This window comes from Octopus bimaculoides, chromosome 20 (assembly GCF_046866305.1).
Source record: "Octopus bimaculoides isolate indiv1 chromosome 20, ASM4686630v1, whole genome shotgun sequence".
NCBI classification, from domain to species: Eukaryota; Metazoa; Mollusca; class Cephalopoda; order Octopoda; family Octopodidae; genus Octopus; species Octopus bimaculoides.
In genome coordinates this window covers 27,010,277-27,023,946 of record NC_142947.1, presented here as the reverse complement: position 1 = coordinate 27,023,946, position 13,670 = coordinate 27,010,277, and the positions used below count along the sequence as shown (strand labels likewise).

General features: G+C 41.7%; 1 protein-coding gene across 1 annotated transcript; it reads left to right on the top strand.

Annotated features, from left to right (window-relative positions):
- The first annotated feature begins 2,052 nt into the window (after positions 1 to 2,052).
- Positions 2,053 to 2,823, top strand: LOC106867505 (uncharacterized). Its single transcript, XM_014912388.1, has one exon. It carries the CDS (start codon positions 2,053 to 2,055, stop codon positions 2,821 to 2,823), a length of 771 nt encoding a protein of 256 aa, XP_014767874.1.
- Positions 2,824 to 13,670: the final 10,847 nt, after the last annotated feature.

Here is a 13,670-nt window from a genome sequence, read left to right as displayed (position 1 = left end):
CATATGGACATTCTATCTCCTTGTGGAATTTTTATACGAACTGGTTTTCTCCATCTCAGTGTTTTAAGACTTTTCACAGTCTGTTACAGATACTTTTACTTGTTCTGTGTTTTTCTCTCTCACACACACACTTGTGCACTCATACATTTTCTTTCCTTTCAGTAAAAACAAACACTCAGACTTTCACATTCCGTGATTCCAGTTCCTGGACAGTAGTCATCACGATTTGTTTTCTCATTGTCTCATTTGTTTTTTACTAGGTGGCATTTACTGCCCATATTGCATGTTTTTCTTTCATTCCTTCAATTTGTACATTGCATGCATGTATCACACGAGTGTACATCTCATTTCTTTCAGTTTTCTTTGTGTGTGTTTGTGCTACATCTTGTGGGTGGTTTTCAGTGGCCATCCTGCCTCAGGCGTTCCAACAGAATTTCATATTATCGTGCGTTCCGCACTGGCAAGGGAGCCCTGTAGTAACGCTGTGCGCATGCGTAGTCTCACGCATGCGTGGAATTCAACAACCAAGCTTTCCCGCTTCATTCTGTCTCTTTCTTGCTGGCCAGCGATTGAGCAAGGACGTGTTTAGTTGTCTCTCTCCATCTTTCGAACTTACGCTAGACAGCTCGCTCACATCTACATACCAACGTCCCAACAACCATGCTCACACACACAGAAGACGTCTCAACAAACAAGAGCTAAAGATGTATATATTAACCACCTTAAAATAAATAATTGTTATGTTGATAGTCTGGAGTTCAGCGTTCCGTTATATTCTTAATATTATATAGGAAAGTCAGGATACATCTAATGATGTATAACCCACTTTCCTATAAATAAAACCTTTTTATTATGTTGTTAATTGTTCTAATGTCTCTTCATTTATAATGCTGTTGAATGGTGATAGAGAGAGACTAAAGTCTATTACAACAACTATAATCACCATTTTACACTGGTGACCCCTAGTACGAACACGGAATTACTCTCATGCAACTCGTCAAAAATGAAGAGACGACGAAAAAGAAAAAAAATTGTCATGATGACAACGCCTGCCTTTCGAAGAAAAAAAAATATCTCCATTTTCTGTCACTCGCGTAAAGAGACGAAGAAAGAATAAGCAATCGCTACGAATCCGCATGGTGTCAATTGAATTGGACTACATAACCTCAACAGGACAACTGTATACGACGAATACACACGCATTCAATTTCTCTGTTCTGTCCTGCTTATATCTCTCTTGAAAAATAAAAAAATATATATACGAGAAGGTCGGTAAACTATTTTTTTTCCCTGCACGCAGTACAAATAACACACACTCACACAAACAGAAAAAAAAACAAAAGCAAACACCATTGTTTTTTTGTTTTACGAATTTTTTTTTCTCTCTCTCTCTCTCCTATGCACACACGGTTGCACTATCTTTTCCAAAATTGATCTGGTTCGCGCTTATCACCAGATTCCACCATTTGTCGCAACTTTTCAGCGACTCCGCGCATATAATGTGCACACTGTCTTCTAAAACAGACAAACTCTCGTGATTTCCATCACCTGGACTATATTTCACAGTCATTTGCCAGGGAAGCAGAACATCCCTGCTGATGCTCTCTCGAGACTCCCTGTCAGTTCTATTTCGTCTCCTGCAACAATTGATTTACTTGCTATTTCGCAGGACCAACCTCTTTTGTCGGCGTTAGATTTAACTTCGCCAAAATTCAACAACTGTAAATTTGCCTATCTTCCACTCCCTTCATCAGAAGGCTCTATATTGTGTGACACATCCACCGGTTCTCCTAGGCCTTTAGTACCTGAGAACCATCAACGTTCTGTTTTTGATGCCCTTCATTCCTTGTCACATCCGGGCATCTCTGCAACAGTAAAACTTGTCACTGCTCAGTTTTTCTGGCCCAACATGCGGCGATCAATTACCACTTGGGCATGCCCGTTTTTACTATGTTCGCCTTGATTTGGTAGGACCATGGCCTGTGAGTCGCGGGTTCTCATATTTCTCTTAACCTGTGTTGATCGTTTCTCCCGCTGGCCAGAATACGGATCATGGTCAACAATTTGAAGCATCATATACGCACCACCAGCTACCATCCCGCTTCTAATGGGATGGTGGAGCGTTTTCATAGGCAACTAAAGGCCGCATTGCGCGCCTCGCCCAATCCGCAGTCATGGACTGAATTTCTTCCTGTTGTCCTACTTGGATACCGGACTGCGGTTAAAGCAGACCTTGGTTTTTCTGCAGCAGAATTATTGTATGGTACCACACTGGCATTGCCTGGTACGATGTTGATACCAGACAAATTACAGCCTCCAAATCTAGCGTCCTATGTCACTCGATTACGAGATTATTTTTCTAACCTTCCTACTATGAGTCCCCGGCAACAATCTCCACCTTCTAGACTGCCATCAGACATTGATTCTTGGACACATGTGTTTGTTAGGGATGATTCTGTCAGAGGACCCCTTGTTTCTCCTTATAAAGGACCCTTTCGTGTGCTCTCTCGCACACCCAAATTTTTCAAAATAGACGCTAATGGTTGTACGGAGACCGTGTCTGTTGACCGTCTGAAGAAAGCGTATTTTGATAAAACTACATCTTCCGTTGACAATACTGACATACCCCCTTTTCAACCTTTGCATACACCTTTGTCAACACCATCACCAACGCATACACCTTTATCATTACCATCACCAACACATACACCTGTGAAAACTCCACCTTCATTGTTGAGAACTACCACAAGTGAACCCTATGTCACTAGGTCTGGCCGTACAATGCACTGGCCGAAGAAACTCTCCAAGACAATTTATATTTGACTGTATTGTATATTATTGCATTTTTCAGCATTTCTTTTGTAAAAAAGGCTCAAACTGTGTTTTTCCCTATTAGTGCTGAACACTCAGACATTTTTTGCGCCACTGCATCAATCACAAGTAATAAAGGAGCTCCAGTGACGTAAGCAGAAAAAAAAAATTTTTACAGCCAACATTTACCAAGCTGAACTTGACCTGTGCCGCTGGAATATTATTTTTCATTCTCTGTATTAACGAATTGTTTCTTTTTCATTGTATATCTACAGCTGCATCTTGTTTCAGGCGCCTACTACAATCCTTTCCTTATTCGTGCTACGCATTTGGGGGGGGGAGCCATTGTAGTGGCGCGAAATTATAGCCGCCACTGAGGAAGTACTATTCTGCGCATGCGCAGGGGACTTCACCACTGGAAGCCCCTTGAGTTGCGCAAGCTTAGTAAAACTCGTACTTAAAGAGAGAGTTTCACTTTGTTAAGCGAGTTGAGCCTGAGACCTTCTACGTGACAACACCTCGCTCCTCCACGAAGCACTTTTACACTGTTCTCTGGCAGGCATCAAGGAAGACCTTAACCTTCCAATACCAACTACAACTAAATCAGCGGCTGCTAAGCTGAATGACAGGAACTGTAAAACCAAGCATCATCATAAATAAAACCTTTTTATTATTTTGTTAATTGTTCTAATGTCTCTTCATTTATAATGTTGTTGAATGGTGATAGAGAGAGACGTTAGTCTCTTTGACAACTATCAAACATTTACAATACCTATCATAGAGTTTTGGAAGCAATGATGAAGTTTTTGCAGGCACTACCAATTTGCATTTGTTTTATTGTATATAGCATTATTTAAATCTTCATAGAGACTACTTTATCTTCTTATGATTACAAAGCATAGGTTTCGAAGGCATTTCTATTGAATAATTGGGTTGAGTTGAATTCTGTTTCATTTTCTGTTCCTTGACTACCCACTGGCAGGAGCTATGATAAACACATCTGCCTGCCTTGGCTGTGATTAATGTCCGTTGGACAGGTTGACAGGAGTTAGTGAGTCAGAGGACTGCACCATGCTCTGTTTACAGCTGGATGCCCTTCCTAACACTAACCACTTTACAGAGAGTACTGGGTGCTTTTTTACATGACATCAGCATCAGAAGTCACCAAATAACTTGCAAAACAAGACCCCCTCAACTGAGTGGAGTGTGGTATGGAAGGATGTGACTTTTTGCTAGGTGATGAGAGGTGTGTTGCTGCTGAGAAGATGCATGGTTACTTGGAAAAGAGAAAGAAGAGAGAGAGAGAAAATAAGCTGTTGAAGATGTGTCAGGGTATATGCCCAAGTTACAGAAAGGTGAAGTAGTACAGAGGATTGGACAGGATAAGTGGGTAGCTAAGTTCATGAGAGTGTGAAAACAATGGTTGATAGAGAGGAAGAGAATGCAGTAAGTGGTGAACATGTTTTGAACAATGATTTGTCCAGCAGATTCAAGGACAGATTGTGTGCAAGGTCATACACATAAATGATGAAACATGTCAACAAACTGACACAAACCATGACCAATGTGGGGATATATTGTTATAGAAGGGTTTTTATCATCAGTAAAAACCACTTAACTATTGAAACTGTTGATATTGATTCTTTTAAAATGGTTAAAGAATGGACAAAATCAGAAGAGTTACAGTTCATGAGAGATATGTTTGTTATTGGGTTCATATTATTGGTGAAATTAATTTCATGGCAAATACACATCTTGTAATAGGAAAAGATAAACTGAAATATTTCTACAGAAAGTATGCAAGAGGCCAGAGGATAGAAGGTTGAGTAAATAAAGATACAGGAAAATGTTTCCTCAAAAACAAGGATCAGATGGAAGGATAGACACACTTCATAATATTCATCATCATCATCCTATTTTTAACAGCCACATTTCCATGTTTGCATGGGTCACACAAAGTTTATCAAGAACTATTTTCTATGGCTGGATGCCCTTCCTATCACCAACCCTCATGTGTGTGTGTGTGTACATATACACACACACACACACACCTCACCACACGGAGTAGAAACCAGATGTTCAGATAAGCAACCTCAGAGTTGGCACACTGAAAGGTAGGTCAGGTGAGATTGTTGAGATGCTTGAATGGAGACATGTAGATTTGTGCTGCATCCAAGAAGTAAGGCAGAGAGGAAGTTCTGTTAGGTTCCTCACAGGCAAAGAACATAAGTATAAGATTTTCTGGGCAGGGAACACTAACGGGGTCGGGGGGGGGGGCATGGATATACTTCTTGCAGAGAAATGGGTTGATAAGGCAATCGAGGCAGTCAGAGTCTGTGATAGAATACTTAAGATTAGATTAGTGCTGCAACATGGGTTAGCAACCATTATCTTGGCTTATGCTCTTCAGCCAGAGCTACCTGATGAACAGAAAGATCGATTTTATAATACCCTCTTGCAGACTACCTCATCGATGAATAACAGAGACCTTCTCTTTGTGGCTGGCAACTTCAATGGGCATGTTGGATAACATACAGGGGGCTTCTATGGCGTACATGGAGGCTATGGTTTTGGTTCCTGCAATGAGGAGGGAACCAGGCTGCTGGAGCTCTGTGATGCAAATGATCTTATAGTTTGTAATACTAACTTCAGGAAACCTGCCAGTCACCTATTCACCTACCGATCTGGTTGACACAATAGTCAAATTAATTACATGCTCACCAGGAAATGGGAAAGATGACTACTCATAAATGCCAAAACCTTCCCAGGTGAAGAATGCACCCCCCAACATAGATAAGTAGTTAGTAACTTCAGAATCAGGGCTAAATGGATGTCCAGAAGATGACCAGCATGGAGAAGAAGGGTCTAGAAGCTTAAGGATCCTGCTAATGGACAGAGACTTAAATACGTAGTACTCAAAGCTTTTGACAAAATAGAGGGCGATATAGCATCACATTATGTGGAAGACAACTGGGGGTTTCTACGGGACAACCTGTTGAGGGCCACTAACCAGATCTGTGGATGATGCAAAGTCTCCTCTCAACCCAAGGTAACTTGGTGGTGGAACAATGTAGTTGACAGGGACATCAAGAAAAAGAAACAGGCATGGAAGAACGGAGGTAGCAGGGAATTGTTTCAGAATGACAGAAGGGAAGCTCGGAGACCGGTTTACTTAGCCAGAGGGGAAGCAGATAAAAAAAAAATTTGCCAATGTTCTACGTCATGAGGACCAAAGACTTGAAGTGTTTCATATTGCAAAGACAGTGTGTGAGAGAGATGACAGTACCTTGGTAGGTAAAGCAATTAAGGGTATGAAGACAAGGAAAGCCCCAGGCCCATCAGGAATCACTGCAGAGATGCTCAAAATATCTGGTGGTGTCAGCTATAGTCTAGTCACCCGTATAGTCAATCAGGTAATACATGAAGAAGTCATACCCAATGACTGGTGTAGCAGCACCATAGTCAACTGCTACAAAGATAATGGTGATGCTTTAGATACAAATAATTACAGAGGTATCAAGTTGTTTGATCAGGTAATGAAGGTCACGGAGAGGGTCATAGCCCAACTAATTAGGGAGAGAGTCAGTTTAGATGAGATGCAGTTTGGGTTCATGCGAGGAAAAGCTATATTTCTGGTAAGACATCTGCAGGAGAAATACCTGGCCAAAAATAAACAGTTGTACCTGTCTTTCGTTGACATGGAGAAAGCTTTTGACAGGGTGCCCCGATCCTTTATATGGTTGTCAATGCGGAATCTAGGGATAGGTGAGTGGTTAGTGAAAGCTGTACAAGCCATGTACAGGGATGCTGTCAGTAAGGTGAGGGTTGGCAAATGAGTACAGTGAAGAATTCCAAATAAGAGTCCACCAAGGATCAGTCCTCAGCCCCCTCTTATTCATCATAGTCCTTCAGGCAATAACAGAAGAATTCAAGACAGGCTGCACCTGGAAGTTCCTCTATACTGATGACCTTGCTCTAGTAGCTGAGTCACTATCAGAACTAGAGGAGAAGTTTCAGGTGTGGAAGCAAGGTCTAGAATCAAAGAGCCTTAGAGTTAACCTAGCTAAATCAGGTAGATGGCCCTGCTCGATCTGTAGAACTGTAAAAAAGGTGTAGGTAGAAACTCCATAAGATGTACACACTGTAAGCCTTGGACACATAATAGATGCAAACATCTTCAAAATGACTTTCTAAAATGAAATTCCTTTATGCAGCTGAGGAGTACATTTTCATTGTATTTTCTGTAGTGTTCTCACTACATGAATAAATGGAGCTTGTACGAAACGTATGTACTGCTATAACCTATTGAATTTTTGTTGCTTAACTTCAATATATATATATATATATATATATATATATATATATATATATATATGAGAGTGTCTATGTGGGTGGTGGAAAATCCACAATAGCTTTGACTTTCTCGGGAAGTGGGCGAATGCCATCCTTATCGACAATGTGCCTGAGAAAATGAAGGGACACAACTCTGAACGAACACTTACTGGAGTTGATAACAATACCATATTCATGCAGGTGTTAATATGCTCTTTGTCTGAGCTACTGGCCATGAGTACATTGTGTATGTATGCATAGACGAAAAGAAAACCTCTAGTAACTGTGTCTATGAAATGTTGGAATGTCTGTGCTGCATTGCATAAACCAAAAGGCGTATGCAGGAATTCAAACATTCTGGTCTTCGGAATATCTGCAGGTTCTGCAGGGATTTGACTATAAGCTTACACAAGGTTCATCTTTGAAAAGATGCAAGCTAGAAAAGTCCTGTAGATGAGGGACAGGATATGCATCAGGTATAGTACAGTTATTTAGTGATCAGTAATCACCGCAAACTCGCCAATCAGTTGATGTCTTCTTAGGAATGCAGTGTATTGGTGAGGACCAGTTGCTGTTGGACAGGCGGATAATTCTGAGGTCAAACATGTGCTGGAATTTTCGCTTGATGGCCTTGAGACGATCTGGTGGTAACCTTCGGGGTTGTGCTGCAACAGTAGGTATTCATCATGCAGGTTTTGATGTGGTGGGTGACTTCATGTTTGATAGGCTGACTATGAAATACTGGTCGAGCAATGTCCAGGTATTTTTTAAGGATATCACTGTGATGGGTTGTTGTTGTTGTTTGCAAGATAGCTGGGGCTGACTGTGGCCATACAAGCAGTTATACTATGCACTTTGAGGTGAGTGGTGCTGTCAACAAGTCTTCTGTGCTTAATATCTACCAGGAGACTGAAATAGTGAAGGAAATCGGCCCCTAAGATAGGGGTTGGCAGTTTAGCGATGATGAATACCTACTGGAAGGTGTGGCATAGTCTTAAGTCCAGTGTTAGGGATTGTTTAACATATAGGTTGACTGGTAGACTGCTTGAAGACAAACTGGTGTCTCTTTTCTTTTGCCTGGTGTGCAGGAAACAAGGATTGTACTGACTTCCACGCTGGTATAAATAATTTATTTAATCGACACTTGCATTTACGTGTTGTACACACCAGAAAATCTGCAACAACAACAACCCATCACAGTGATATCCCTGCAAAGTAGAAAATAAACAGGGGAAATACTGTGTTGATGTGATGAGGTAGAACTGAGCATGTTTGTGTCTGTGTGTGCGTTGGTCATTCGTTCGTGTCTGTTTATGTTCTGCGTTGGCTGCTGGACTGGCGCAAGTTAACTGCTGGCTGTCTGCTTGTCTCTTGACCGTTTGCCTGTTGATGGCTGTCTATCCCCTCCATCATGTGTCTGACTGCATTTATCATGGTCATCCCAGCTAGAAGGACAGACATACCACAGGAGTAATTTCTACCAATGTAGGTTACCTCTTATCCACTTGAACCTTAAATGACACAGTTCAGGTCAGAGGTCGCAGGGAAATCCTGCCATCATTTTTTGACAGAACAAACAAACTTCTTTCATGCTTGTTTGGGCAGTGGTGGATTAGACGAGTGAGAATCTTAAGATTCGGTTTCGAATCTCAGCTCGGAAAAAGGAAGTGTTAGTTTTTACAATGCATACATACACACTTTTTGTAGACTACGACTTCAGAAAAAATATTTTAAGCATAAAATACTCACAGTATAAATATTAACATATTAATTCGCATAGTAACAACTAGTAAATATTTATTTAATAACAAACCATGTATATATTATATATTGTTGCATTTCTGAATGGTAATTTTTTTTTTTTTTTTTTTTTTTTTTTTTTTTTTTGCCAAATAAACACACACACTATATATTTTTTCTTCACTCGCTTATTACTGTTCCTATTTTATTATTCTAATTCATGTCCACTGTCTGGAAATTTTTTCATCACACATCTGTGATCTCTTCAGTGACACATTTCATTTTCATGTGTGTTCTTGCTCCACTTACTCCATTCTGTTCTAAAATGTATATCCTTATGTGTGCATGTGTTTGTGTGTGTGTGCGCATGTGTATGTATGGTTGTGTGTGTGTGTAATAGTTTCTAGCAGCAGTGTGGCATTCTCCTCAGCCCCATCCTCTCACCCCATTGTGCTGCTGCTGTCCTAAGACCCAAAAAAGAAAAATATGGTACAGTTTCTGTATTCCTCTGTGCTCATGGTGTTGCCATCGTGGTAGTTGTTGTTGCTGCTATTAATTATGTGACTAATGTTGATATGGCCATCCACGAAATTTCTTGTGTGTGTGTCTGGGTCTGTTTCATATGTTCTATGTATCATCATCATCATTTAACGTCCGATTTCCATGCTAGCATGGGTTGGACGATTTGACTGGGGACTGGCGAACCAGATGGCCACACCAGACTCCAATCTGATCTGGCAGAGTTTCTACAGCTGGATGCCCTTCCTACCACCAACCACTCCGAGAGTGTAGTGGGTGCTTTTTACGTGCAACTGGCACGAGGGCCACTCTGGCGGTACTGGCAATGGCCACGCTCAAATAGTGGTTTTTTTACATGCCACCTGCACAGGAGTCAGTCCAATGTTTTGTTCACATGCCACCGGCATGAGAGCCAGTAAGGCGAAGCTGGAAACAATTGTGCTCAAATGGTGCTTTTTACGTGCCACCGGCACAGAAGCGATACCGCTGCTCTGGCAGTGATCCCGCTCAGATGGTGCGGTTAGCGCTCCACTGGCACGGGTGCCAGTCATCGAATTTGGTTCTGTTTCGATCTCACTTGTCCAAACAGGTCTTCGCAAGTTGACATTAGTGTCCAATGAAGGAAGGTTGGCTTGGGTGCCAGTCAACGAATTTGGTTCAATTTTCAATTTCGATTTCACTTGCCTCAACAGGTCTTCACAAGCAAGGTTTTGTGTCCAAAGAAGGAAAGGTACGCATAAGTGGGCTGGCTACACCCCTGGTAAAGGCCGGCCATGGGTTGTGGTCTCACTTGTCTTGCCAGGTCTTCTCATGCACAGAATATTTCCAAAGGTCTCGATCACAAGTCATTGCCTCGGGGAGACCAAATGTTCAAAGGTCGTGATTCACCACCTCATCCAAGGTCTTCCTGGGTCTACCTCTTCGGCAGGTACCCTCAACTGCAAGGCTGTGGCACTTTTTCACACAGCTATCCTCATCCATTCTCGCCAAATGACCTTACCAGCGCAATCGTCTCTCTTGCACTCCACAACTGATGCTTCTTAGGTCCAACTTTTCTGTCAAGGTACTTATACTCTGTTGAGTATGCACACTGACATTACACATCCATCGGAGCATACTGGCTTCATTCCTTGCGAACTAACTCATGTCCTCAGCAGTCACGGCCTATGCTTCACTGCCATGTAGCATGGCTGTTCGTACACATGCGTCATACAGTCTGCCTTTTACTCTAAGCGAGAGGCCCTTTGTCACCAGCAGAGGTAAGAGCTCTCTGAACTTTACCCAGGCTATTCTTATTCTAGCGGCTACACTTTCAGTGCACCCTCCCCCGCTACTGACTTGGTCACCTGGGTAGCGGAAGCGATCAAGAGTATGATAGTGACTCAGTAATTAGGGCAAAGTCATCAGCATAGAGGAGCTCCCAAGGGCAATTTGTCTTGAATTCCTGTGTTATTGCTTGGAGGATTATGATAAATAGGAGGAGGCTGAGGACTGAACCTTGGTGGACCCCTACCTCTACCCGGAATTCTTCACTGTACTTGTTGCCAACCCTCACCTTACTGACAGCGTCCCTGTACATGGCTCGCACAACTCTCACTAACCTTTCTTCTATCCCTAGTTTCCTCATTGACCACCAGATAAGGGATCGGAGGACCCTGTCAAAGGCTTTCTCCGTGTCAATGAAAGACAGGTACAGAGGTTTGTATTTCGCTAGGTATTTCTCCTGCAGCTGTCTTACCAGAAATATAGCATCAGTGGTGCTTTTCCCTGGCACGAATCCAAACTGCATCTCATCTAAGCTGACTCTCTCCTTAATTATTTGGCTATGACCCTCTTCGTGACCTTCATTACCAGGTCAAACAACTTGATAACTCTGTAATTATTTGTATCTAAAGCGTCACCTTTACCTTTATAGGAAAGTTGGTTATACATCATTAGATGTATACCTGACCTTCCTATATAAAATTAAAGAATATATAACGGTATGCTGAACTCCAGCCTATCAACTTAAACAACACTTTATTTAGGTGGTAAATATATACATCTTTAGTTCTTGTTGTTACAGCTTCTGTGTGTGTGAGCATAGTTGTTTGGACGTGGGTATGTAGTTGCAAGCGAGCTGTCTAGCGTAAGTTCGAAAGATGGAGAGAGACAGCTTAACACGTCCATGCTCATGGTCGGCCGACCGTAAAAGAGGAAGATTAAAGCGGGAACGCTTGGCTGTTTAATTTCACGCATGCGTGAGACCACGCATGCGCACGGCGTTACTACAGGGCTCCCTTGCCAGTGCGAGAAACGCACGATAAATGAAATCTGTTGGAACGCCTGAGGCAGGATGGCCACTGAAAAACCACCCACAAGATGTAGCACAAAACACACACAAAGAAAAATGAAAGAAATGAAATGTACACTCGTGTGATACATGCATGCAATGTACAAATGAAAGAAAAACATGCAATATGGGCAGTAAGTGCCACCTAGTAAAAAAAAACAAATGAGACAATGAGAAAACAAATCGTGATGACAACTGTCCAGGAAACTGGAATCACGGAATGTGAAAGTCTGAGTGTTTGTTTTTACTGAAAGGAAAGAAAATGTATGAGTGCACAAGTGTGTGTGTGAGAAAAAAAAACACAGAACATAGTAAAAGTGTCTGTAGAGACAAAAAATCCAGTTCGTACAAGAGTCCCACAAGGAGATAGAATGTCCGTACTCAGGAAGTCGTGGTCGTTGAGCAGAGCTATAGATGAGCATCAGATGCTAGTTGTGACCGTTTACCTGGTACGGAATATTCTATGAAAGTTACACAAGGAAAATTTTGTCTGTTGATCGTGAGTGGAAACATCCACTCTAACAGAGTCGACAAACCGAGTGTGTTGATATGGTGTGTCCCTGGTGGTGGGGTTGTTGGCGCACGACATTATGGTAGACAGTACATTGATGAAGATGTCGGCGCAGGAACTGCTATAGCTGTGTTCTGTATGTGTGGTGGTAATGATGTTGACAGTGGTAATGGGTCAGTTGAAACTTGGCGACGTCGGGGGGAATGCTTGTAGTTGGTAGTAGTAATTGTTGTCGTCACGGTGGTAATCTTGGTTGAGCGAAGCTGGTGGTGAAAAAGCTGTTCGTTCATTGTTGTTTGAAGAGGTGCGCTTTTTTACAGACGATCGACAGACAAATCTCTGTACGACCATTAGCGAAAACCTCGAAGAAAAATTTTCTTAACCCAAGATGAAAGAACGACCGTGCGAACTCAAAAAGGAGAAATGGTGACGAATGGAATAACAGAGGACTCCTTTTATTTAAACGTGTCACACGGTCGAACACCAAAATATATATCAAAGATGATATACAAGTAATTACGTTATACTACGAACATTAGTGAATTCGTAAATACCAGTAATGAGACGATAGAAAAGACAACCGTATGAAATGAATAACAAGAGTTATTGTGTGGCATAAAAGATGTATGTGTATGTGAGAGTGTGAAATGCGACATATAAGAACATAATAAAAAACAGGCCGTCTATATGTGTGTGAGATATCACAGCAGTTAGAAAGTCAGTACACGTGAGTGTTTTATACCAAGTTCTTTGAGTACACAATTGGAAAGTCGCAGACTGTAATTCTTGTCTGTTTATCGTGAGTGGAAAATATCCACTCTAACAGAGGCGAGAATAAAAACCACACTTGTTGAGTCGTGTTGACTATGGTTGGAGATGTTGGTAATACGTAGTTCAGTCTCCATGGCCGTATTTGTTCTTTAGTCGGGGTTCACCAGTTATAAGTTGGTAGTCCAGAGTCCATGCTGCGTTTGTTTCTTCGTCGGGGGTCACCAGTATAGAAAAGTTGGTTATACATCATTAGATGTATACCTGACTTTCCTATATAAAATTAATGAATATAACGGGACGCTGAACTCCAGACTATCAACTTAAACAACACTTTATTTAGGTGGTAAATATATACATCTTTAGTTCTTGTTGTTACAGCTTCTGTGTGTGTGAGCATAGTTGTTTGGACGTGGGTATGTAGTTGCAAGCGAGCTGTCGAGCGTAAGTCCGAAAGATGTAGAGAGACAGCTTAACACGTCCCTGTCTTCATACTCTTGATCGCTTTATCTACCAAGGTACTGTCAATTAGGATAGCTGGTCTCTCTGTTGGGTCAACATTCGGCAGACTCTCTTTATCCCATTCATTCTCTTTATTAAGCAACCTTTCATAGTGACGTCTCCAAACCTTTCTCTTTGCAGCCTTGTTTAGTGCAA